We start from the raw sequence: 25,972 nt of genomic DNA, 5'->3' as shown, positions 1-25,972 counted from the left end.
TGTTAACCAGACTAAACAGATTTATTTTGAACAAAATGATTTGGGTAAAAACTTTTTTTAAAGAAAACTATTAATTTTTAAGCGAATTAGAACCTTGAGATAAATCAATAAAATTTCCTGATGTAAAATGACAGGTTCTGTAATTTATTTAAAAGTAAAGGCTATACCTGGAACTAATACGAATGCATGTCTTTGATTAATATTGAATGATAAAGTAAAGGTGTGTTCAAATATAATTCAAGAAAATCTTTTGAAGTTGGCTTTAACAAATAAGAATAACGTTTATACGTTTTCCAAAGTTTCATTTTTTTCGGTCTATAACTCAACACAAATCATCTTAAACCAAAGCAAAATATAATGTGAAAAATGAAACCTAATAAAGTTGGCTGTAACAAAGAGGATATTTTTAAGTCTGTCGAAAATGTCATTTTTTTAGCGTACATTCGTGCCAACGAACACATAATACGTCAGGGTTCTCATAAAGTGGCGTTGCTGTTTTCAAGAACGTGCACCTTGAGACCCGATTTAAAAAGTTTGCTTTTTCGGTGCATAAAAGTTTTTAGTTGAAATCGGTGTTGTGAAAACGGTCACCTAATTTATAAGAGTTTAGTGATATTCTAGAGAAGATCTTCTTTCTTCGCCACCTTCTGGTATGTAAGAATGGGAAAAAGTCCGGCGCAGGCCTTCCTGCATAACCAAATAATAAGACTGGCTCACCCTTCCCAGAGAATTCCAGTAAAAGTGGGTTTTATCCTCATTTAGCTCCCGTTTACTTATAGGATGATCTAGTCAGGATAGATCAATTCATGACTCTTCTTACGTGGTCATGAATATTCCCATAATCCCCTGGTGGCATTCCAAGCACTTCCATTTTTTTCCAAGGCTGCATGAGAACTCTTTCGATCTCAGCCCAGCTATTCATATCCTTGTCCCCTGATCTCTACAAAAATCCCACAGTAATCCCTCTGTAAAGCCTATGACTGATCTGTAATTGAAGTCTGAAACAGTGTAACTAAGGAGCTCTGCTGCATAATGGGTCTGATACAGAACCAATGGGAAGACTACTGTATGGTCACACTGCATGGGAGCAATGTAAACTTCATTATTCAGACTAATTTAAATAGTCTGAGATCATGGTTATGTTGATTTATAGACACATTTTATATAGATAACATTTGTCACAAATACTCCCGGTAGTATTTGAAGTGCAGAATGATGCACGCTCTAACAGTGTATTTTACCCACAACTCACCGTGAGTAGGAAGAGTTTAGTGACGCTCCTTTGCGTTAATAAAATTCATTAAGTAATGCTGTTAACACTTGTCTTGGGATATTTTGTCAAATGAATAAAGAAACTGACAAATAAAGAAAAAGTGTTTGTCTGTTAGAATTTATTGTTAAATAATGCATTTGCAAACAAGTTTTTCATTTTTTATAGTCTTACCACAACCTATAAACAGACTTTTAAAGCCACACAGTTTAACATGTACTCATTTATTCCAAATCTTATCCCTATTAAAACGTTGAAAACGCTTCCGTTACTATCTCTTGTCTCCTCACTAATAATTGCGACTAACATCACACAAATCATGTAAATTACATCATTTCCGTTTAAAACAGCGCTTTGTAGTTTGCATCATTGGATTCTATCGCTCAACATTTCTATTGTTAAAAAAAGTAAAATATTGAGTGTAAGCCACTACGTCGTGTGTTGCGCTACAAACAAAATTTCACCATGTTTTACACCCCTCAAGGGCATCCTTGACTGAATATGACTTTTTTCTTGAAGAATAATGCAGTCAAGAGTTTTAACACCTAGTATCCTTTTACTTCAAAGTGGTAGAATGGGAGCAAACTTGGGGCAATTTTTTAAAGCTCCATAAAGGTCTTCTGAAGCAAATCCATCCGTTTCTTTAGGAGAGATATCCAAGTTTATGTCTAGCTTCCGTTATCTCTCGGCTGCATGTGAACCAGAGCTTTGTTTATCGGGTGTCATATCAAAATGTGACTCCCCGTAAGATTTTGACTCCCCTCTTTCCCCCTACGAAGGTTAGGGTGAGGATTAGGTGGGGGAGCGGGCTTTAGAGAAGTAGGGGAGTCAAAATCTCACGGGGAGCCGAAATTTGGCAAATGACGATGACGAATGCTTCTGCATAGAGATGTTATCCTATTGGATAAAAATGATAATGCCGTGTTCCTCACCGGAACATAAGACACGCCTGCGTCATTTGTCATTAAAACAAGCCTCAGTTTCACTCGCAGCCGATTAGCACAACAGTCATTTGTTATTAGGTTGTTTGTAATCACGTGGTTTTAATGACGCGCAAAGTGCAACAAGTGATTCTCTATCACAAACTCAAAATTCCTGTGTTTTGCGTTGTTTATGGTTGTTCAAATCCATCAAACCATAAAACCACAAGATACTTTTAATGTGTAGAAAAGTTGGTGTTCATGAAGCGGTTATTGACTGAAAACAGCGGAAAAGTGTCTTGCAAACCTGAATCTGTGGTGAAGAGGTACCAGGTAATGCGTTTAATGTAACGCCCTAAACAACGACCAACGAAGCCCAACTTTTTGTCAAACCTTACTTGTAATAAACACTGGCAGCTTATTAACCGGATAGTGAGAAAAATCACACGTTATCATTTCTCCCCCAAAAGTCTGTTATAAGGAAACAGCTCACCACACTGAAACAACAACCACGTTTTCGGAAAACGCAGAGTTTACACTTCGGACACGAAAAAGCCATCATGGGTCTCAAACTTGCATTGTGTTTTCAGGCCCCTCATCCAAAACACCACTGTGATGTATGAACAGCCGAAACGCTGTATATAAAGTACAGACTGTATATTGTAGGAAAAAGTTGCATTTATTTTTAATAAATGCGAGAAAGCAAGTAGCATGAGAATTACATTTTCACGTATCACATACATACACCAAGAGTTTCATTTCAAGTAGCAGGACGACATGTAAGTTGATGTGAGGACTTCCTCAAAAATGGTTGCGTAGGAATTTTTAAGAAAGTCCACATAGTTCTGAATGCTCCGTTTGTGCCTCTCAGATTGCTCCAGGCTCAGCTGCAAGTCTCGAAGCCGGTCTTCATATTGCTTATCACTCTAAAGTATACGAAACAACAATAAACCAGTGAGTACAAACACGTGTACTTTCAGAATGTTGGATGGATGAAAAGAGAGCAGAGAGTAGGAGTTAAAGGGATAGTTCACCCATAAAGAGTGCGGTCTATATATTTTCTTTGCGGCGGAGGTCCGACAATACTTTTTTTGCACGTGTCTGTGTGCGCTCATCCGCTGGAACTCGATACGGAGAGCAGAGGAGAATTGTAAACGCGCGACCATATAGAAACAGAAGGGGGTGCTGTTTAAGGGGCGGGGCATCCCCCTAAGGTAATGGTAGGGGAAACAATTTGATGAGATTAGTTTTTTTACTGACATTCTTCCAAATATTTTCCTCGGAGTTCATCAGAACAAAGACATTTAAATAGATTTGTAACAACCTGAAGATGAATAAATGATGACACCCATTTTCATTTTTGGGTGAATTATCCCTTTAACAGAGATATTTACAGTGATAAAACAACACTATAAGGCAACAGAGATGAAGAGATGGATACTAACAGAACGCTTGATCTGTTTGAGCTGCTGAAGTTCTTTTTCTCTTCTCATTTTTTCCGTCTCTAGTTGCTTGAGCTTGGCCTGCAGGACACTCTCTCTATCACAGGTTTTCTCATTCAGCTTACAAACCTGCACAAATACATCTTAGTCTGAAAGTGAACACAAATAAGGATGACAGAAAATGAGCACATCCAGCTCTACCTGTTGTTTAAGGTCTGTGAGAGCCGTCTGCAGCTGCTGGTTTAGAGTCTGACCCTCTTCTGAACGCTGTTGTAGTCGTCTGCTGCTGTAGTTCAGCTCCTCCTCTTGAACTGTCAGTCTGTGGATGAGCTCCCGGTTCTCACAGAGCACCTCCTCTATTCTCCTGTCATTCAAACACACAGCAAGTGCAGAAAACCCTATAAACTTCCTTTGAAATGAACGTACACTAAAGCTGCAAGCAGCATCATAATGGTCAGGCACCGCACACCCTAATCTAAACACCTAAAAGTTTTGCACAATACACCGGTACTAGAACGGTAGTATATGCCTCCGATACTTTTTTCTTCATAAAAAAATTCAGACTGCGTTCGATCTGCGTTTTTCGCATCTGGTTTTGACGGAGGCGTTTTGATAATTCAGAGACACCAAACAAACGATCGCCAAATATGAAGAAACACATACGAAAATTTCGGATTGTATGTGCAAAGACTTCAAAGACCCCATGAGGTCTTACACTGTAGATTCCCTATGCTTTTCAAAGATAGGAGGATTAGATTTTTGGCATCTTCCTGATCAAATGTTGGTTGAAAATGAAGGCTGATAAAACTAACAGAATGGACTACAAAATAACAGCAAAGAACATTTCTGTGTATTGAACCCAGACCTGATGAATCACCCATTTCCAAAACAATATACAACACTGTGCTAGTGGTTGTTAAATATATTCATGCAATTTTTGGACGTTGAGTAATTGGCAATAAATTAAGTAGTTTCTTTTTTCGTTTCAGTGCTTAAAGATGCATAAGATGATGTTTAATGTGTAAGCAACACTTTCAAACACTCACTTCTGAAGTTGATTCACTTTCTGCTTCAGTTGGGAGTTTGTTTCACTGACTGACTCTTTCATCTCCATTGAAGACTTCATTTTTTCTATCTGCATGTTTACCTGGTAACCAAGAACAGTTTTAGGATTTTGACACATGACATCATTTTTTTATTAGTCACAAACAGAGAACACATTTAGCATATGAAGGAAATCACTTTAAAGGACAAGAAGCGTTGTTGACCACCACGCAGATGCATAGAGCCCTGCAAGCTTGGGGCCCCCTAGTGGCAACCAGGGGTAAAATCATTTGACGCTTGATTTAGACACTCAGATACACACAATGAAGCACATGTATCAAAGCGATGCTCAAAAATGAAAGAAAGCTAAAGACAATACATCTAATAGCATTGATTCGCTACATCAGTAAAATTTGTGTGAATCAAGTGCTATGAAAAGAAGCATTGAAAGAAGAATCTTGCACCTTTTACTTTCTTATACTGTAGCTAAAAGCATTCTGTATAATTCTGAATAAAACAAAGGACACTTTTTCATCCCAAAATCAAGAAGGTTTACACTTATAACAAACTGTAGAGAATGTTGTGCTGTTATGTGGATCAACGTAAAATAAATGCAGTTCATATATATTCTCATTAATTCCATGTACTCTATACTGCTGTGCAATTTAAAATAAAATGTTAAGCAATGTGTGGTGGGCTTCAGGTCTTGACTTTGCTTAGGGCGCCCAAAATGGTAAACACTCCCCTGACTACGGCACATCACTGGAGTGTTTCACAGGTGAACGTGTCCGGCACAGTTTGACTGTGACCTCAAATTTGCTGCGAGTCAACTAAAGTGTTAGTTAACTCAAAAATGAAGATTCTGTCTATCCTCTGCAGAAGACATTTTGAAGAATGTCTGTAACCTAACACCGGCGGTATCCATTGACTTGCATTGGTCTGGTGTCCATACAATAGAAGTGAATGGGTACCGCCGTTGTTCGGTTGCCAACGCTCTTCAAGATATCTTCTTCTGTTTACTGCAGATGAAAGTCACACAGCTTAGCACTGAAGAGAGAGTGAGTAAATGATTTTCATTTCTGGGTGAACTGTCCCTTTAACAAAGACAAACACTCACTGTGTCCTGTAGCTGTCTAATGGACCCGGTCTTGTCCGCACATCTCTGCTCGGAGCGTCTCAAGTCTTCTTGACTGTGCTGCAGCTTCTTCTCGGTGACTGCCAGCAACTCTGGATATACCTGTAGTTCCTGCACACGTCTCTCCAGATCCTCCTGCACCCGAGAGAGATCATCACATCATCCCAATGGACAGATTCAAAATGTTTAAAGCTGCTGAAATATAATCAACATTTCTCACACATGAACACATGCACAATATGAATTATATTTTTATTTAACAATGTTTTGGAAAACATGTATTGTCAGTTAAACCGACTGCATTCAATGATGTCATAACATGACTATAAGAATGGCCATAACCTTACGTTATTAATACGTACAGTTCAGCAGTGGAAAAAATTAAGAGACATTTTTATTTCAAATCAGCATGTCTAGATGTATTGCGGCCAATTTCAACGAAATCAAACGTCAGGAGTGACAAAGTCATTCAACAGAAATGAGAAAGACTGACGGCAAGAAAAGACACATAAAAACTGGGAAAAACTAATAAAAAATAACTTTTCCTAAAACATGTAGAAATATGACTGTTCATTGCTTAAAGGGAATCTGAACTTGTTTTCTTTTCAGTATTTGGAATATGGTGGATGGCCGATGTGTCTTCCCAGTCCAGCCCCGTTTTAGCCTTAATTCTGAGCCAATCTCTTCAAGGATATCAAAGCATCTCATGTTCTATTACCTGAATGATCTCAGCATCTCTCCCCTCTTTAGTGTCACAAGTTTCTTGAAGATGATTCTTCAGCTTGATTTTTAGCTCTGTGATTTCTGCCTTCAGTTCTGCTAGCTGTCAAATAAAACATCTCAGCTAAATCGAAGCGTAGACTGTTCAACATGTTTTCTGAGTAAAGATATAAGGTTTGACCTGATGCTGGTACTGTTCAGCTTGATGTTTCCTCTCCTCTGCAAGCACATTGTGTTCCTGGAGAGTAGCTTGACTGATCTGTAGCTTCTGTGCAGTATCAGCAATGAAGGCCTGTGTGTGAAAAGAAATACAATTCAAAATTAATCAAATGAAAGACCCATCGGTCCATTAAAGACAGCAAACATTAATGTATAAGTCTTAAAAGGTGGTAGGACTATTAATTATGTACATTTGCTATGTGACAGACACAACCAAGTTGAGATGCAGGGTTGCCAGATCGCCGTTTTTTTAAAACTGTTGCCGCGGCATATTTGTTAAAATGTAAATGGATTTTGTTATTCATTCATATTCATATTTTGAATTTATAGCTGTTTTGGATTGGCCTGTGGCTGGATTTGTAACACAGATCTGGCAACCCTGGTTATTGGTCAACAATAGCTCATACCTTGATGGATGCATTCTCTTGGTTGAGTTCAACGTTTTCAGAAGTGATTTTCTCCAGCTTCTTCAGTAAGTTTGCACTGGTTGACTTTGTTGTGTGTCTCTTTCTGTCCAGCTCTGCAGTAAGTGCTGTGATTTCACTTTAATAAGATTCACACTTACATTTAAACATTTAGCAAAGTGAGCCGTTCATCTTAAAGGGGTACTTTACTGCCAAATCTAAATTTACCCATGTTTTACTCACCCTCAAAGGCGAAGAAGAATAATGCAGTCAGAGTTATAATACCACTTATTATTTTGCTTCAAAGCGTTAGAATGGGAGTGAATGCGTGTCAACTTTTTGAAGCTCCAAAAAGTGCATCCATCGATCAAAGAACGGCACGACTCGGCTCTGTGGTCTTCCCAAAGTTCTTCTGAAGCCCATCCATGCATTTGTTTAAGAGAAATATCCATATTGAGAGTGCTATTAACGTAATGTCATGCTTCCGTCATCCCTCGAATGCAGATGAACCAGAGGCTTGTTCTTCCGGCAGGTAACACAGGCGTGACTTAAGTTCCGGTGATGAACTCTGCATTTTCCGTTTTGTTCCAATAGGATAGCGTCTACTCTGGTGGGAGCTTTCACAAACATTCCTCTGGTTCACGCCCATTCGAGAGATGACGGAAGCTTGACAGCAACATTAATAGCGCTGTCTATACGCGTTATTCTTCAAGAAGAAAACCATATTCAGTTAAGATGCCTTGAGGGTGAGTAAAACATGGGACATTTATGATTTGCTAGTAAAGTATCCCTTTAACAAGTAAATAACACAAGAAGCGCAACACAAAATCTGTCTCTATGTACAATCACATTCATAGTGGAAATGTCCTTACAAGACATTTTGATTGGCCGACTTTTAAGGGATAATACACGGCTAGCTGTGCATTAATGGATTTTACTGCACGACGTGGAGTCGAAGTACCACCTGACTCGAAGCGGAGGGTGGTTGCCTCCACAGAGTCCTTTAAAATCCTTTAATGCACGTCTAGCCATGGATTATTCCACTTATATCTTAGTTATTTGCCAAGTTAAAGCTTTTATTGATGTTTGTATTGTCATTTCAGATCAAACAGGTGAAAATGACGGTTCTTTTTTCCAGAAAATTTCAAAGTAATCAAACTGACTGGAGCTACCCGTGTGTTAAAGGATTTTAATGCACACCTTCCAGCCAATCAGAATCCAGTATTCCATGGTATAAATAAATATGATGCACACAAATGTATTCGAGATGAAAGATACTTTTTAATTGCGTCTCTCTGCGTGTCCAGCTGTCGTCTCTCCTGTGAGATCTGCTGCTGCTGTTGCTGCCACACGTCTCTCTCTGCTCGGCTCTGAGCCAGAAGGACTTCCTGCATCCCACAATTCAACAGACATCATGGATATTGATAAGCGATCCATCATCATACTGTGTCTAGACTGGCTCAAACGAAGACAACATGCAACCATCATCATGATGAAAATCTTTCCCTCTTTTAGAAAGCTCTGGACTCTATCATCAGGGCTATGATGATTCAATATAAATGTATTCTCTAAGAAATCGATCAAGTTTTGGCACATCCATAATGCTGGAATCGCCCACACAAAAAAAGATACACAAACCTTCTCTCTCAGTTGTCCGTGGCATCTTTCCACAGCCTCCTCAAACCGTTCAGCTCTGCGTTTGTGAGCTCGTGTGACTTTCTTCAGCGCCTCATTCTCCTGACGTGAGCTCTCGGACACGCCGGAGATCTGAGCTCTCAACTCATCCAGCTCCAGCCTCTGATGTGTGACGCTCCGCTCCAGTGTCTACAGACAATAGCACCCACAAATGACTATGTCACATTATGAGAGATCAACCCGTGTGAAGTTATCTCTTCATAAAAACAGAATGATTGTGGAAGAAGCTGCGAGTGTTGCTTTCAAATTCATGCTCATGTCTTTAGCTACTGGAAAGAAATATGGTTGTTTAGGTCACCAGCAGCTGGACATTCAGACGCTCATTCTGTTCCTCTTTGCTTTGAAGTTGGGTCTGTAGATGCGCCTGCGTAGCTTCAATTGACTTGGACAACTGAATCCCTGACTCTGTGTTCTCCTGGGAAGTGCGGAGAGATGAAAATGCATTTATACATCACAACTGGTCACAAAAACATGACTGAATATTCTCTGGTTTCTGTTGCTCTTCATCATCTAATCATCTAATATTTGTGAAGTGTGTACTAGCACTTAAAACCTATAAGGTAATGGCTGACAATCCATTAAAGAGTACATAACTAGGGATCTGTACGGTCCTACCTTGGTTTATGTAATGTCCCACAATAAGTTTATGTTCATAGATGGAGTAAAAACACTATTATTATGTTATAACAGCAGTCATTCTTACCTTACTCCTTGACTGACTCTCAAATGATTTGTTGCGCGATTCATCTGTCTAAAGCCGCGGTCACGCTTGAATTTTCCCTCCATTGACTTCCATTCATACGCATGCGACAGAGCGGAAACGGAAGCCCGGGCGGAAATATTTCACATTCAAGATTGGTGAACTCTGAATTGCGAATTTGCGTCACGTGAGTGTGTGAGACTAATAGAAGATCAAAATGTCATAGCGTGACCTCTCGGTAGAAAAGAATTCCAAAATGGAGGAATCGCTCATTGTAGAATGAAAAGAATGTAAAAGATTACAAAACCAAATAAAAAGAGAAGCGCCTTCGTTTGTGGCAGCAATAGAAACAGGAGTGGATGGTAAAGTTTAAACAGTGAAACGTGTAATTTTATGTGAAATCATGTGTGACCTGCGCTTAATCCTCTCCCCTCTGCTTGCCTAGTATGATGTGATTGGTCAGATGGTCTAGTCTGCTGTGATTGGTCTGCAGCGAATGAGTCTCATGAGCTACAGTGTTTAGGAGAGAAAAGTAAAGTTTTCGCGGGCAGTCCTAGCAAAACGTAGGCGGTGACTACATGTAGTTACTTATCTATTACTTGCTAGTGGTGGACGAATCGGACCGAGGACGACTAGTTTGCGTGATTCGGAGTCGACTCCCTTTTTTCAGTTCACCTTCTGATTTACAACTTGGTAGACTGCTTACTTACAAACAAGGCAACATTACACACTGCATGAAATGTCATTTTCATGATCTCATGTTATGTACTCTTTAAGAAGAAACCAAAAAATCATGGCAATAAATGAATACAATTTGAATATTTGAAAAAATGAACAATTACCATTTCCTTCTGTTGCCCAGCCATCAAATCATGACACTTTTTCTCTTTTTCAATCAAATATGATCTTAAGCTCTGAGAAACAAATGCAAGCATTTATTCACACACCCTATCGAACTTTTTCACGTTTCCAAGTTTTTCAGCGGAAGTCGTTGGAGTTTGGGTAAAGTTCAAGAGCATAGAATACTACCACAAATATATATTTTGCATTTTCATTTGATGGAATAGCAAATGAAAAACTCAACGATAGTGTTTACATTACTTTAAATATAGGGCTGTCAAACGATTGATCGTGATTTGTTGTATCCTGAGTAAAAGTTTGTGTTTACGTAATATATGGCAATGTAATGTACATAGAAATTTTGTATTTATGAACACATACACACACATATTTACATTTACATTTAGGCATTTGGCAGACGCTTTTATCCAAAGTGACTTACATTGCTTTATCCTATACATTTTACATAGGTATGTGCAGTCCCCTGGGATCGAACCCACAACCATGCGTTGTTAACACAATGCTCTTACCACTGAGCTACATAAAAAATGGTGCTGTACCTAAATAGACCTTTTTTATATTTTCTTTTTTTTATGGATGTACGTTTATAACACTATACTTGATATTATGTTGCCTTTAGTGTTGGGTGTAACTAGTTATGAAGTAATTAGTTACTGTAATTAAATTACTTTTCCTTTGAAAAGTAAAATAAGGGATTACTAAAAATGTTCTGTACTTTAATTACGGTTACTTCTGATGTAATAATGCTACATTATGTAGTTTATATTTTTTATTTGAATGAATTAAAAGAGCAGTTTCATGTCTATCCTTGAACCTATGAATTTTTTAAAATATAAAAATTAATAAACGTTGATATAGAGTTTCAATTATTAGTAAATATAAATGAATACATTAAAATATTTCCTAAATTTATATATAAGTATGTGTTTATGTTTGTAAATACAAAATGAATATGCACAGTACACAGACATATATTGTGTTAACACAAACTTTTATTCTGGATGCTGAAAAAGAAATTGAGTCGCATTAGGCTTAACTATTCTTTTTTTAATTTAAATGCAAAGGTAAACAGTGTTGGGTAAGTTACTCTGAAAAAGTAATTAACTCATAGGCAGGAATTACATATTCAATAGTGTAATTAGATTACTGTACAAATGACTCTCTCCAAAAGTTATTTACTTTCTTATTACTTAGTTCTTTCTATATCCTACATCAACTTTGATTAGTTCAGTGATTCAAGACATGAAACGGCTCTTTTAATTCATTCAAATAAATAATATAAAATACATAATGTAGCATTATTACATCAGAAGTAACCGTAATTAAAGTACAGAAAATTTTTAGTAATCCCTTATTTTACTTTTCAAAGGAAAAGTAATTTAATTACAGTAACTAATTACTTCATAACTAGTTACACCCAACACTAAAGGCAACATAATATTAAGTATAGTGTTATAAACGTACATACATAAAAAAAGGAAAATATAAAAAAGGTCTATTTAGGTACAGCACCATTTTTTATTGCCAGTGAATGGTGTGGAAAGCCAAAATTAGGTTTTTCATTTTATTATGGGATGCCTCTATCATGATGTAAATGAAAATGACATAATTTGTGTTGTGATTGCAATTCACATAACTGTGAAATTGACACAAATAACTCAAATTTTAACACAAAATCAAACAAAATCATAACATCAGATCAAATTTACATCAGATTAATACTGAGCTCTGGTTTTCTGGAAGACGATCATCGTGGATCATCATTATATTAATGTTACCTGATTATCACTCTCAGTCCGTCTGAGCTTTTCTCGCAAAATTTTGATCTGTTTCTCTGTGTCTATCCAACGTGCCTGCAAAACACAAACTGGTCAAATAAGATGACTTTCTGTAATTATTTAAGAATCATTTTTATCTTTCCAAATGCAAATTCGGTTTCTAATGTTTATTGCAGATGCATATCTGTTATGGATTCTTTAATTGTTTTGCACATTCTTCATGTCATTCGTCCTCTAATGAATGACGGATGAATTGAAAGTAATGAAGTAAACCTCTTCATCGTGGAGTTCTTTCAGCTGCTGATGGACGGATGAGATCAGATGTTTCATTATGTCCAGCTTCTCAGTCAACATGCTTCTCTGTTGTGAACACAGCTGCTCGCTGGATGAAACCTTTAAAACAAACAAATAAGCGGTCTGAGTAAACTTAAACTTGTTTACCATAATATGGCTGATGTGCAGTGTTGGTGTAACTAGTTACTAAGTAATTACTGTAATTTAATTACATTTCCCTTGAAAAAGTAAATTAAGGGATTACTCTCATTTTTTCTGTAATTTAGTTATACTTCTGACGTAATTAAAGGGGTCAAATGACACGGCTAAAACAAATATTATCGTTTGTTTTCGATGTAATTCAATGTGTAAACACGATTTAAGGTTAAAAAACACTTTATTTTCCACATTCTGTGCATGTTTGTTTCTCTTCTTTGCTCCGTCTCTCTGAAACATGCAGATTTTTAACAAAGCATGCTCTGAAAAGCGAGGTGTGCTATGAATGGCCAGTTCATCAGTGTGTAGTGATTGGTTGAATACTGCAAGCGTGTGACAGAAATGTAACGCCTCTGACCATATTTGGAGCATCAGGTTCCTCTTCTATTGTACTGACAGGTACACCACCTTACTTGTGTTTACATTTGGGCGGTCTTAGTCAAAAGAGACCACCATCTGGCGTTTCAGGCAGGTCTGGGTGAGCATTCGCTTTTAGATAGAATGCATCTTTTATTCCCACACTTTCATTTGTGCAATTTTACGTGTCTAATACATGCATGGGCAACTTATAATACACAGAAAAACATGTGTTTGCGCCATATGACCCCTTTAAACTACTTGAGTGCAAAAGTGGAATTGACATCAAAATTCAGTCGAACTTTAAAATCTGTGCTTTAATGTATAATTAAGACCCTGCTGATGTGAACATCAGTGAAGGTGTAAATAAACAGTGATGACGTAACTTACAGTAAACTGATGACGCAGACTGTGTTTCAGTGAAAGCAGCTGAGCATCAGCACATTCTGCATCACTGAGGATCTTCAGTAGAACTTTCCTTCTGTCCATTGACACACATGATAACTAAACACAAAAAACACATGCATTTATTATTATACTGAAAAACATGTAAAACCGTTTTAGATGAACTGAGATCGCAGCCTAGTCTTGCGTTTAGATGTTATTCAAGGGTGCACACAGAATGCAATACTCCTGCATAACAAGATATATTTCATGACGTTATTCGCAAACGAACAACCGGAAGAAGTCCGAAAATGAACGTGCTCACGTTAACTTACTGTTGTCACATTGCTGAAGCATCATAGTTGGAGTTTGTCTTCTTCGTCGCTTGTGGTGTTTTAACACCCTCAAATCCTGTCATTCCTGCAGCGTTTTCTACACAGTTCATCGGCACAAATGCCTTAAATGTGAGTGAAATGAAACCTGTGTCTCAGTCGTCCAGCTCTTAAAACGGAGCTTTCATAGCGACTGTTGTCAAGCACTCACAGCCGACCGTCATCTAGGGTTGCCAAATATTTCTCATATAGTCAAACTCTGCTTATTTACTATGTACCGTGACGCATTCATCAATAAACAAGGTGGTTGATAAATATTTGTATTATCAACTATATAACGAGATTTTAAAAAAGTGTTTTCTTTTGAAATAACGATGTTGAAGTATGATTTTTAATTTTAAAATACCCAATTTGGCCACCGCATATAAATGAAGGCGGATTTCATTGGTGGGTTTTCTAACGTCAGCTGTCATTGGCTGTAGTGAAGTATAATCATCAAAGCCACTAGATTGAAGACTGAAGACCTTTTGTCAAAAAAGCGTAACGACTGCGGCCTCCTAACAGAGGAAATGAGACCAGAGGCTAGTATATGATTGGCTCAGGTGCCTCACGTGATCCAATTGCACGTATTACCAAAGAGTACAGCTGCCAAGTCGTGAAACTCTGGTGCTTTTTTTACTTGGTAAATATCACATTCATGTGAAACAATGGGCTGAAGCCAAACTTTGAACATTTTGTTAGAGAAATGAAAAAATATGGAAAAACTTTAAGCAATATAAAAACAAAAAGCAAAAAATACTTACGTAGCACTATGCCATTTTAATTGATGTTCTTTTTTACCCCTGACATTACTATTATTTTTTATTATACCCCAAGTTATATTTATGTATTTTTGTTGTTATTAGTTGCGTATGTTTATCCTCTTTTGTACTATATTTAAATTAAACTCTGGTTACCTTTTGCTGAACAGCCACAAGATGGCGCTTGGTAGCGCGGTCGGGGTGAAAGCTGCTCTTCAGCTCAGACATGCAGAAATGCGAAAGAGAAAATTCTCAAATTAAGTCAAAATATTTAAAGTAAATTTTATGAAGCCTACAGTAAATGTTGTATTGTCATATGTTTTCATATGTTATCAGTTGTGGAATCCTATTTATTATTCCTATAATTATCTTTATTAAGTATTTTCATTTTAAGCAAACTTTACACGTTTCCTATTATTATTAGTTAGTATTTCTCCACTAGGTCTGAAATATATATTGTGCGTTTTAATCCCCTGGAACACACAACAAACATGATGATCTCATAGAACCATGCTGAAAAAAAAACAATAATTGAATGGATTGTATGGTGTGAATGGTATGGATTCAATGGTAATAATGTTAAATCCTATTGGAATAATACCAACACATTCTACATTTACATTTTGTATTGTGTAATGGTTCTCATAGAAAAAAACTAATGGTTCATACTTCATAATGGTAATCATTAAAAAAAAAACATAAAAAAAACATATGAACCATTTGCTTTATCCATTAAAATTTGACCATTTTTGTGATGCATGTCCTTGATTTGTTGGTATCAATAAAGTGTTTATAATGCTAATAGTTGAGAACTCAAATGGTTTCTAGAGTGCAAAGGCTTCCTCATTATGTTTTGTCATCATTCAGGTTGGATTTTAAGCTTTAAGCTTTAAACTTGAAGTTCTTTTTTTTAAGTAGCCTACACTTAAGTAAAGTTCAAGTATATGTTTAAGTATTTATGTTGCAAGTACACTAATATCAATTGACTAGTTACATGTTTGGAAGTGTACTATTTGAATACCGCTTGGGAAAAAATTGGCCCATTTTTTTGTTTATTAAAGTATACATTTAAGCAGTGTTCAAATTGAACCAAGTCTTATAAAAAGCAAGGTGTGCTCTCTCATGTCTTATGAAACTCTCATAAAACTTTTTTTTGTGGGGGTTAGTTTTGCAATATACAATTGATACAAAATACACAATATATTTACAAATGAAAAAAAAACCACTAACCGTTTCTGTCAACAGGTAGTGGTCTAGCTTTTGTTGAAACAAGTAACTTTGTTTTGGCACCTAATGTATTATGGGTCCTGTATGACATATGGCTTGTTGCTCACTAACTCTTTGTAAGTCGCTTTGGATAAAAGCGTCTGCTTAATGAATAAATGTAAATGTAGCTAGCCCATAATCAAACGTAATATAAATTATTGTAAAAGAATAATTCACAAAATGTACCACATCCATTGCATAAATGTAATCACATTTGTCAGTATAATTTTTACCCAAATACAACTATCTGAGGGACCCCCAAAGTCCATTTTTTTACTTCTTAAGGGGGGTCCCTAATTCCTTATGGGGGGCCCCGGATCCCCCCAGCCTCCCTTCAATTCGAGCACTGCATTTAAGTGTACCTTAAGTGTAACAGTAGCAAACTTTTGAGTACACAACAAGTTTACAATTAAGTTTTCATTTGTACTACAACTATACTCCAAATAAACTTGTTGGTATACTGATAGTTTAATAGTTCATTACTTGTGGCACATTTTGTCAATTCAATTTAGAAAAATCTAGACCAATGCACCTGCATAAATAAAACCTCTTTTCCCAGCTCAGTTCGAGCAAATGGTACAGAAAGAGTAAAACAACGGAGGAAGTATTTCCCAACATTTTTCCATTGAATAAAACCACAAACATCAACCCTAAAATGGATTTGTAGATTATTAAATACCACTACACTTTTCATCTCGTGGACAAAGAAGTCCAGCCCATAGGGTACAACGATGGGTCAATGGCTCAAATATCTATTGTCTGTCAAACTAGGCACTAGCTCACAATAACAGCACTAGAAATGTGCAGAGGGATGTTTATGTTCAGTCAGCAGTATTTCACATCCCGTCTGTTCCCAGGAGAGCCTTCAGACATATGGAGGTCATTTGAGTAAATTCCTCTAGCGTCAAAAAAAAGTAAAGAAAATGGACCCAGTGTTTGAATGAGGTGGAGGTCTTCAAAATCATTCCCATGTATATCTCACTCTGGTTTCAGATTATTTTCCTTCAGGAGACATATTTGTTTTAAAGGGTACATGACGAAACACTGTAAAAAAGAACAGTAACATTTTCTGTGACCGAGATGTACCTGAAATAACTTTTTGTTCCTGTAAAATTGCATTATTTAATCATATATAAAAAGTTGTTTTCCACTGTTTTTCATGTAAAATTGCTATCTTTTTCTGTAATTTTATGTTTTGCATAAAAATCTGTACAAAAAAAAAGCAAAATTCAGTTTTTTTAGATTTTACTTACAAAATCTATAAAATGTTTTTTCACTGAAGGTATGTCAGCCCTCTACGATATCACACATGTCTCTTATAGTTAAAAACGGTGCCAGATTATTTGAAAGTGGCATTCAAGGTTATTTTAGTTTACTAAAATTAAAACTTTGTAAACGTTTCTGTTCATTGAAATCAAATAAAAAGTTGCCTCAAAAATGAACTGAAATAAGTAAATTATAATAATAAATTAAAATGTATACAAATTAATGAATATTATAAAGCAACAAAAAATAAACAGATATATTATAAAAGGACAAAATCATATACCAAAATTGCTGAAACGAACAAAAATCTAAAATCTAAAAATAAAAGTTAATTATAAATATTAATAAAACAACAATCAATTCTTGACATTTGTAATTTACATTCTTATACTAAAATATAACCTGTGAACGAAAGACTTCCCTTATATATGTTCACCCTAGAAAATGTACTATTTACAATAAAGCTTACTCATTGCATTGACAACATTCAGCCTTAAAACTTGTGCTTACTGTTAGTTAAGACATATAAGACTATAATCTTAAACATTTTCATCACTTTTCAACTCTTTCATCTTCAGTAAGCCATCAGACCAAATGCAAGGCTATAAAAATGTGACACCATTTGCATTTGAAGCCCATGCGTCTGGGAATGTATTAATGTGGGTGAAAGTGACACTTGAGTCTGACCACAAGAAAGCATTTCAGTGTCTACAGTTCCAAGTAAAACATCACCAGAGCGAAAACCACTTTCAAAAACCTTTTCTAGAGTACCCAGCTTGTCTTTGTTTGGATTAGACACCACACATGTGTGTTCATAGGTACAGTATCTATCATAAGTTCTGTTGAAAGAGAAAGTGGGAGTGAGCTGTGACATTTTTAACTTGACTCCTTATGTGGGAGAAATATAAGTGTAGGTCAAACGAGTCCTTATACTGTACAAATGTATTTCAAGGTTGACTGACACATCTCTTCCCTAAAATACAATTTTGCAACACAGAAGTTCTAATAGAAATCACTGCTGAAAATTATAACAAGTATGTTATATTGATCCAGTAAATACAGTAAATGTATATGGGGAATATATTTTGTAATATATTTTATAATATATAAATAGATAAAAAAAAGTCTATACAAAATATATAAATACATTTTAAGACTTAAATTCAATTTTGTTTTATACAAAATTTATTCACATTTGTCAAACGACATTGTTTCAAATCACAGTTTTGATCTTTTGGTAATAAACTCACATATTAGTGGTCACTTGTATAGACCGTTTCATCTGAGCCCTAGTTAACTTCCGGTTTGTGTTTGATAATATAACTATTTATATTTTATTTATGATAATATTAATAGATACAGTATCATTGTTTTATTGCATAGTTATTGAATTAAATAAACATTTTACTTAATTTTGTTGTATGTTCATTTAATTGAATAAACAATTTGTTGAATGGGTCCTGTAGTTTATTCTCAATTAAAGAAACCATACGGTACAATGATATCTAGCGGTTGAGTTTGGAATCTCAGTCTTTATTCAAACTAATGTCGGGACAAGATTGAAAAGTAGCGGTTCAGTATCTTTTGATTGTTATCAGAAATAATCTACATGCGCTCTATTGTTTGTGAATGTGTACCGGAAGTTAAGGTGGGGTCACAAAAGTGCGCATGCGCAGTAACGTTCGTTTATGTTGTTAAGATAAAACCGTCTATAGATGCCACTTAACGTACAAAGAAAAAACAAACCTTAATGAAAGCTGTCCTGTCTGTATTCTTAATCAAAACTTTGTCACACAAAAATACAGAGAGTTAAATTGTGCCATTAGATTAAAAACAATACATTCCACCCTTGCAGGTTCCTTCCATCCGGCAGAAGGAGGTCCTGTAAATAAAATCAACCTGTCCATTTAACAAAGAGATTCTTTAACACACATCTACCATTCTACACTCTAACACAAAAAACTACACATTTAACAACAGAGCACAGTTTTAACCATTAACATTTAAACTTTTTTAAAGTTGTTGTGTAAGTAAAAGTCATTTATTTAATAGAACTAATCATCCTTCCAGAGGCACAGGAATTTGTTTAAAAAAAAAAAAAGAGTAAAGTTTACGAGCATATGATGTATAATCATGAGGTATCATGTCAGTCACATCTGTGTTTATAACACACAAACAGTTTTGTATGTAATGTGGATTACATAGTGGTGTTGAAGTTACATGTATTCATCTTCAGCCAGTCCACTGATTCATCCTCACGCTATAGAGAGATGATTGCTCCGTTCCCTTATGTCCACAGGTGATAGACGCTCTATCTTTCTGGTGGCAGTCGACAGAGAAGAGCTCCTGCCTTTTGACCTGAAGAGGTCTGACACATAAAACATCTAGAAATGACAAGAAAATACAGACAGTCAGACAAATATTTACACATTACAAGTCAAAATTAATATTCACGGAAATTTTACTATTTTGAAAAGATTTTTATTCATTTTTGAAATAAGTAAAAATTACAGGAAAAAGGCCACAAATTTACAAGAAAAAAAGTAATATTTTAGTTTATTTTATTATTTAGCATGAATGATCTTTTTCTATCATTTTGGGCTTTATTTTACAGTTTATTTACGGAGCCCTATCTGCCAAAAAAATTTTTTTAACAGTTTGTTCGTGAAATACGGTCAAAAACTGTAAAATTACAAACAAAGACAACAAATTTACAAGAAAAAAGGGGACAACTATTTCATATATATCATTCTATTCTGAAATTGAACATGGAAAAATATTTTACGGTGCATTTCCGTTTCTCCAACTAGCAGAAAATTTCAGTTTTTTTACAGATTTTGTTTTACAGTTATGTATTTTCATTTCATTGATCAACAAAGGAAATTGCTAGCTAATAATGCTTGAGGTTCAGTCCTTGTTTGAAATAAATGCCAATTTCACGTAGACAGTTTGCTATTACATCTAGTACAATTTATACACTTAAATAGTTAAAATATCCTAATAAATTAGGGACGACATGTGTAAAATGTTCTTTTTTTCTAAGGCAAAAACATGCCCAAAACCCTTACGCATTAGACATATGTAAACAGTGTTGGAGTGATTCATTTCTTTGTTCTTACAGTGCAGTATGCCACAAGAGCTCCCTGAGCAAAGCCTGCGAGTATGTCAGTGGGGTGATGCTTGTGATCGGAGACACGTGACAGGCCGGTGTAAAACGCCATCATGAGCAGGGTGAACTGGAGGAGCGGTCTGAGAACACGAGCCCCTCGCCAGGATAACCGGGACTGCAGGTACAGCTGAACGAGGGCAAAATTAAAGATCCAGACGCACAGACTAATGTTATAATGAACGACAGTACTGTTACTTAGGGGATGTAATGAGACATGTCATGCACTTATACTTTAGAAATACTTACTACTAAATACAGCATTGTGTACATTGAGAAGGAGGCGTGGCCAGAAAAGAAGGATTTCCTGTCAACGATCAAAGTACTCGATGTTATTTCTTGGGACAACAAGTTTTGCGTTACTTAACACAACTTAACACGCTGTACCAGCCTCACCCCCATTGAATAAGAATCTAAAATCATACCTTGCTTCCTGAACTTTACTGTCATCTCCTGTGCATCTGTATTCAGTGATGTAACCCAATGAACAGTTGACGGAGGCTAAATCCGGCTGGCACACATCTAAGAAGTGAGGTCGTAAGCGGCCCACGGAGACTTTGGCGATGTCTGTGCAGGACTGACTGACTGCACAGCCAAACATGAACACACCCACTTGCTTGTAGAGAGCAGAGATGTACGGGTTCCCCACAAACGTGACGGGGCTTTTATGAAGATGACGAATTCTGTAGCTCTCGCCTATTGTGATCTGGGGACATGATGGGGCAGAAATGTGATGTCAAGATCAATCCAAATTGATTACTAGTAAAATAAATTGCGTAATGGACAAATCTTTTCTCAAATGTATTGGGACACCTAAGAGAGAGGTGCGTTCCAAATCGAGCACTAATCACTATTTTATGCCATTTTGTAGTATAAATAGTGTGAGTAGTAGTGTGTTCACATTGAAAATGCTCAATAAAGAAGTGCACTGTAAGTCCCTGGAAGACGCAAACGATAATATGCATGCACTTAAAGTCCTGGTGAAATTAAAAATGACAATTCTTATTTTTTCATGAAATATTGCAGCGTTTATTGTAAATAGAAAATCAATGCGGGTCATTTTCTTTTTAAAATTCACGTGGCCTCATAATCTTTAGTTAAAATCTGAAAATGCACTTCCATCCTGAACTGACAATCCATCTCAAACGACATAAAAAAACCTGCAAGCCACTCCCACTCATTTTCTCCTCTGATATTCCTTTTCACTCTGATATGTGTCAGAATACGCAAGTAAAAACTATCGCAGCTTCCGGTTGACGGGGACTTCAATGGTCGCAATTTTACTGACGTAGCGGAACGGTGAAACATATGGAACTTACATTAAATGTGCAATGTACAAATTCTGCGATTGACGTCATTGGCACTTGTCTGGGAAACCGCAAATACGTCCGGTTAGTATAGTGTGTTTAATATTCCATTTGGGACGACACTACCATTCTAAAATTCATAAACTAGATGGTTGAGTGCATGGTGCATAGTGTATAGTATGACATCTGGGAGACAGCTTGGCTGCAAAGCATCGTGAATCTGAGAAACGTTGCTTTCGTTATTGTGTTTCAATTGAATAATTCAATCTCATTGTTTGTAATGAGACAACATCATTTGAATTTTTCCGTCTTTTTCAGCTGGTGAGTTTAAGTGGACGCATTTAAATAAATGAGCTCCTATAATGCAGATATTACATGCAGGTGTAGCCCATTACATTAACTGAAAAACATGTTTCACTTATGTTTGTAAATCAAGTGTCCAAATACTGTGATTTAATTTCGAGAAAGACCTACGATTGGAAAAAAAATATTGTTGTGAAATGCTTTTTCTTTAAAGAATGCTTCCAATTGGTTTGACATTTTGTTTGACAATGTCATTCAGACATTTTTAAATGTCACTTAAAATAGTTATCTATGATTTACACATTTGTTCTTTCCTCCAAATTATGGGACATTGTATCATCTTCTGTCTAGGTCCTTTTTTGTAGAATTTGCAGAAATGTTCACTTGTCATTTTATCAAGCTGCTTTTTCTTGGTCTAACCCTGATTTACATTTGAAACATAAGGAAATTAAGATGTTGGCTCAATCTTATTTTAATCTAAACAAAAATAAGTCCCAAAGTGTAAATGTGTGAGCAGACATGCAGAGAATCAAACTTACAGAGAGAATGACTACGAGCATGCCCACAGCTGAGAGAACGCCATCGCTGATCGTGTCTCTGTGTTTGGAGGGATATTTGATGGATTCATCTGAACAATAGAAGCCGCGTCTGTAGGGCTTCACAGCACCAGACTCTATGATGAGAAAAGGCAGCGCAGCTACAGGCAAACAGAGAAAGAAATGGTGAGAAGACTGTGGTTCACACAAGAAGTAAAGTAATAGTAATAAGAGTTCGAGTCGAGTTAAACGCAATATGAATGCATGATTTAGCATGCACTTTGATTTAGAAATAAAACCTTGGCATTTTGGAATCTAAACATGATTTAAAGTCCCAGTGAAATAAAAAATGACAATTCTTATTTTTCACGAAATATGGCAGCGTTTATAGTAAACAGTTTATCAATGTGGGTCAGTTTCTTTTTAAAATGTATGTGACCTCATAATCTTCAGATATTGTCTGAAAATGCACTTTCTTCCTGTACTGACAATCCATCTCAAATGACGCATGTTAAATGGGTTGGGCGGAGCATCCATTAACTCCTCCCCTTCAACTGCCAGTCTGCTGCCAGTTCAATTTCAAATCCAATGCAACAGCTGTTTTTATACATCCAGTCAATTTGCAGTGAACGACGCAAGCCACTCCCACTCATTTTCTCCTTTGAAATAGGCCCTTTTCACAACGACATAACTTAACTTCCGCCTTCTCGCAAAGCAGTGCATCATAACATCCGTCTTGCAACAAACAAGAAGAACCATTTTGCTGTCAAGCTGGAATTTAACAATAGTGAAAAAAAACTGACAGAACACATATTCAAGTACTTATCCGAGCACCTTCGCTAACACTTACACTTACCTTCCTGATCAAACAGGAACTGTTCAACGAAGACTTTGTATCCTTTATCTAGTTTCGATCTTGTGGTAAGCGAAAAGGTTTTCTGCAAGATGTATTACATCATCTAGCCGTATTTTGTGGCAGCTGTGCAAGGGAACTCCATTCTGAGGGGCTAGCGGAAGTAACGCTACACTGCTTTGCTGGAGACGTCATGTGAAAGGGGCCTATTCCTTTTCTCTAGGAAATGTGTCAGAAAACGGAAGTAAAAACCATCGCAACTTCCTGTTCACGGGGACTTTAATATGCTCTCCGAGACACCAAATGTAATTTTCCTTAAATGGTCAATTACAGTATCTTACAGCAAATGATTGTATAATTAAAACAATTAGAAATTATTTATCAATCCAGAGCACTAATTCAAGTTCAAATTGTAAACAAATTAACAAAATAATGTACAAATATTCAGACCTCTCCAACTCAAAAATGTCTGTTGCCACAGTGATAAATATATGAACTTCAAACGAGCACAATGAAAAAAATGATGATAAATGTGTGTTCCAGTCGCAAGATTTTTCTTGTACAGTGATTCTTTTTAGCTAGAAACCATAAAAGAAATTCATGTTTTGACACCTGTGAAAACTAAGATCTCATGAGTTTAAGGGAAGGAATTTGAATCTCACATTTCACTCGCACCGTATAAACATCGGAGTGGTGAACTGAGAAAGGAAGCAGATGTCAAACCAAGACTCGTGAGGTATGTAAGAAATGTGGAAAAATAGAGACTAAGTGAAAAATGGGAGCATGGGTAGGACGGGGCAGTTTGTAGTTTCGGTGCCTATGAAAGTTGATATTCATATTTAAATAATTTCCTGTGAGTTATATTCTTCATTCTAGTGTCAGCTATTTTTAATTTTAGTCTTCGTTTTAGTCCCACGATGAATAGACTTCTTAGTTTTAATTTTATTTATTCATCTATATCCTGGTTTTGTTTAGTGATTAGTTATGTCGGTGCACTTTCGTCTCGTTTTAGTCAATACAAGTACATTTTCGTCATGCTGTAGTATGGTTAAAATGATTTAAAAAAAATGCAATTCTTTTATTTTTTTCATATTTCATTATATATCTCTTTAACCAATAAGCAGAAATCAATAGAATGTCAAATCATGTGCCAACAATAAGAAAACGGTCACTTTTCTAGCATGTTTTGTCAAACCTACAGACTACACTGTAAAACTTTGCTGTAGTTTTGCAGCAGGTTTGCCAGTAACTTACTGTAGATTTAATTTACAATTTTGTTTTAAAAATAAACTTAACTAGTTCTTATATTTTCTTTCATTAAATAAGTCTAAATATCTTGGGTTACTTGTTATGTAAATGTATAGTAATTTATGACATTTTAAATATCTTTACTAGAAAAAGAACAAAAATACCTAGGAAGAATGTCATTTTTTGCAGTGTAATGCCAGTAATGTGACAAGTCTCCTCTTGTTCATTTTGAATATTAAATGTCAAAGTGTTTTAATTCTAATTAAAGTTAAGTTGAACTCAAATTAAAAACAGTAAAAACATTAAGTAGTAATCAAGTCTACAGTAAGTTCCTGGCAAAATTACAGTCAAGTTTTACAGTGTACAACAAGATGTTTATTTCCTTGTCCAAACCAGGACGCTGGAGTATTTACAAGACCAGGTTGTCAGAGCCTTCCTCCAATCTGATATTTAAGTCTTATCATATAAACCTGGAGGACCTGAACTATAAAGAGCAATGTATGCATCTCATAAAAACTCTACCTTTGTAAAACACAAAGTGAATGACTTACCTAGAAACAGACAGAAAAGGTCCAGTCCGACCATCAGTCTATTTCTTCTGTAGTCTTTGCCGTCACTCTTGTTATTCAGTCCATTGCTGCTGTCTGCCGTCATGGCTTTCTCCACCAGTAACTGCTGCATTTATCAACGTTCTTGGTTTTTTTGTCACTAAAGACTATAATGAATATAAGAAACAACGCTCAACCTGCAGAGAAGTCTTCTCAAGTCGAACTCCCGAGTTCACCGTTGTCAGCCTGATCCAACTAAAAAAGTGATTTCGTGACTAGTGCTTCAACACGAGTCGAAAAGCACAAACCCTCTTTTTCAAAACGACAAAAAGCTGATGTCGAACCGCCCCTCCACCCCCTCTGTCTGGAGTTAACTCAAACCACATGTGTCCTTTAAAACACCCAACACCACATCTGGAACTGTGGCATGTGCAGCAGGTTTTATTTAGTGTAGTGCTCATTTTACAAATCGCCATCTAGAGTAACAGAATCGTATTGTTAATATACAGTACATGTATTCTTACTTTAACACAACTATTTTAATACACATTATCTTTGAAACAGCGATACATCTTTGCGGGTTGAAGGTCTTTAAAACAGGTCTTCATCCAACAAGCCACACCACACCACACCACACCACCCACACTTCACAATCACAATCAGAAGTTGCTTTTTAGGCCAAGTGCAAGCACAAAAGAAATTTGTTGTGTTTTTTTAAGGTCTTGGTACATAAAATGATTAAAAAGAAATCGAGATCTTTAATATCTGCCGGAGGGGAGAAGTCAAAGCCATCTGTTTCTAGCTGTGAAGTGAAATAAAGTGTTGGACCACATTTCCTTGTCTCCAGATGTAATGAAGGTCCACGTGTGGGACTATCCTGACCACAGTGTGTAAAACAAATGTTTTAACAGGACAGTACAGAAGTACAC

The 25,972-nt window shown here is 36.2% G+C and overlaps 2 protein-coding genes across 3 annotated transcripts; both read right to left on the bottom strand.

Moving 5' to 3' along the window:
• Positions 1–1,374: 1,374 nt before the first annotated feature.
• LOC130418183 (outer dense fiber protein 2-like) lies at positions 1,375–14,275 on the bottom strand. Of its 2 annotated transcripts, XM_056744179.1 has the most exons (16): positions 13,754–14,275; positions 13,425–13,538; positions 12,462–12,581; positions 12,189–12,263; positions 10,392–10,463; positions 9,148–9,264; positions 8,793–8,978; positions 8,433–8,542; positions 7,158–7,293; positions 6,713–6,823; positions 6,530–6,634; positions 5,794–5,946; positions 4,679–4,779; positions 3,834–3,996; positions 3,636–3,761; positions 1,375–3,116 (listed from the first exon to the last, which is right to left on the bottom strand). In XM_056744179.1, exons 2-16 carry the CDS (start codon positions 13,521–13,523, stop codon positions 2,946–2,948), a joined length of 1,845 nt encoding a protein of 614 aa, XP_056600157.1. In that variant the 5' UTR covers positions 13,524–13,538; positions 13,754–14,275; the 3' UTR covers positions 1,375–2,945. The 2 variants fall into 2 exon arrangements, with proteins under 2 accessions (XP_056600157.1, XP_056600158.1); XM_056744180.1 differs by lacking the exon at positions 10,392–10,463.
• Positions 14,276–18,374: 4,099 nt separating this feature from the next.
• LOC130418184 (phospholipid phosphatase 3-like) lies at positions 18,375–25,265 on the bottom strand. Its single transcript, XM_056744181.1, has 6 exons — positions 25,047–25,265; positions 22,398–22,555; positions 20,674–20,954; positions 20,498–20,555; positions 20,202–20,378; positions 18,375–19,466 (listed from the first exon to the last, which is right to left on the bottom strand). Exons 1-6 carry the CDS (start codon positions 25,174–25,176, stop codon positions 19,338–19,340), a joined length of 933 nt encoding a protein of 310 aa, XP_056600159.1. The 5' UTR covers positions 25,177–25,265; the 3' UTR covers positions 18,375–19,337.
• Between the last annotated feature and the right edge of the window lie 707 nt (positions 25,266–25,972).

Source organism: Triplophysa dalaica, chromosome 3 (assembly GCF_015846415.1).
Source record: "Triplophysa dalaica isolate WHDGS20190420 chromosome 3, ASM1584641v1, whole genome shotgun sequence".
Classification (NCBI taxonomy): Eukaryota; Metazoa; Chordata; class Actinopteri; order Cypriniformes; family Nemacheilidae; genus Triplophysa; species Triplophysa dalaica.
Note: the sequence above shows the minus strand (reverse complement) of the source record. Positions and strands in the feature narration are given on the sequence as shown.

Excerpts from the sequence above, each read along its gene's own strand:
- LOC130418184 (XM_056744181.1), bottom strand. The coding sequence starts at position 25,176 with ATGCAGCAGTTACTGGTGGAGAAAGCCATGACGGCAGACAGCAGCAAT. Across the intron at positions 22,556-25,046 it reads CCTTTTCTGTCTGTTTCTAG|CTGCGCTGCCTTTTCTCATC; the intron begins GTAAGTCATTCA and ends GTTTGCCTGTAG. Across the intron at positions 19,467-20,201 it reads CTCTTGTGGCATACTGCACT|ATGTTTTATGTGTCAGACCT; the intron begins GTAAGAACAAAG and ends TGTCATTTCTAG.
- LOC130418183 (XM_056744179.1), bottom strand. The coding sequence starts at position 13,523 with ATGGACAGAAGGAAAGTTCTACTGAAGATCCTCAGTGATGCAGAATGT. Across the intron at positions 12,264-12,461 it reads AAGAACTCCACGATGAAGAG|GCACGTTGGATAGACACAGA; the intron begins GTTTACTTCATT and ends TGTGTTTTGCAG. Across the intron at positions 8,543-8,792 it reads ACGGACAACTGAGAGAGAAG|GAAGTCCTTCTGGCTCAGAG; the intron begins GTTTGTGTATCT and ends TGTGGGATGCAG.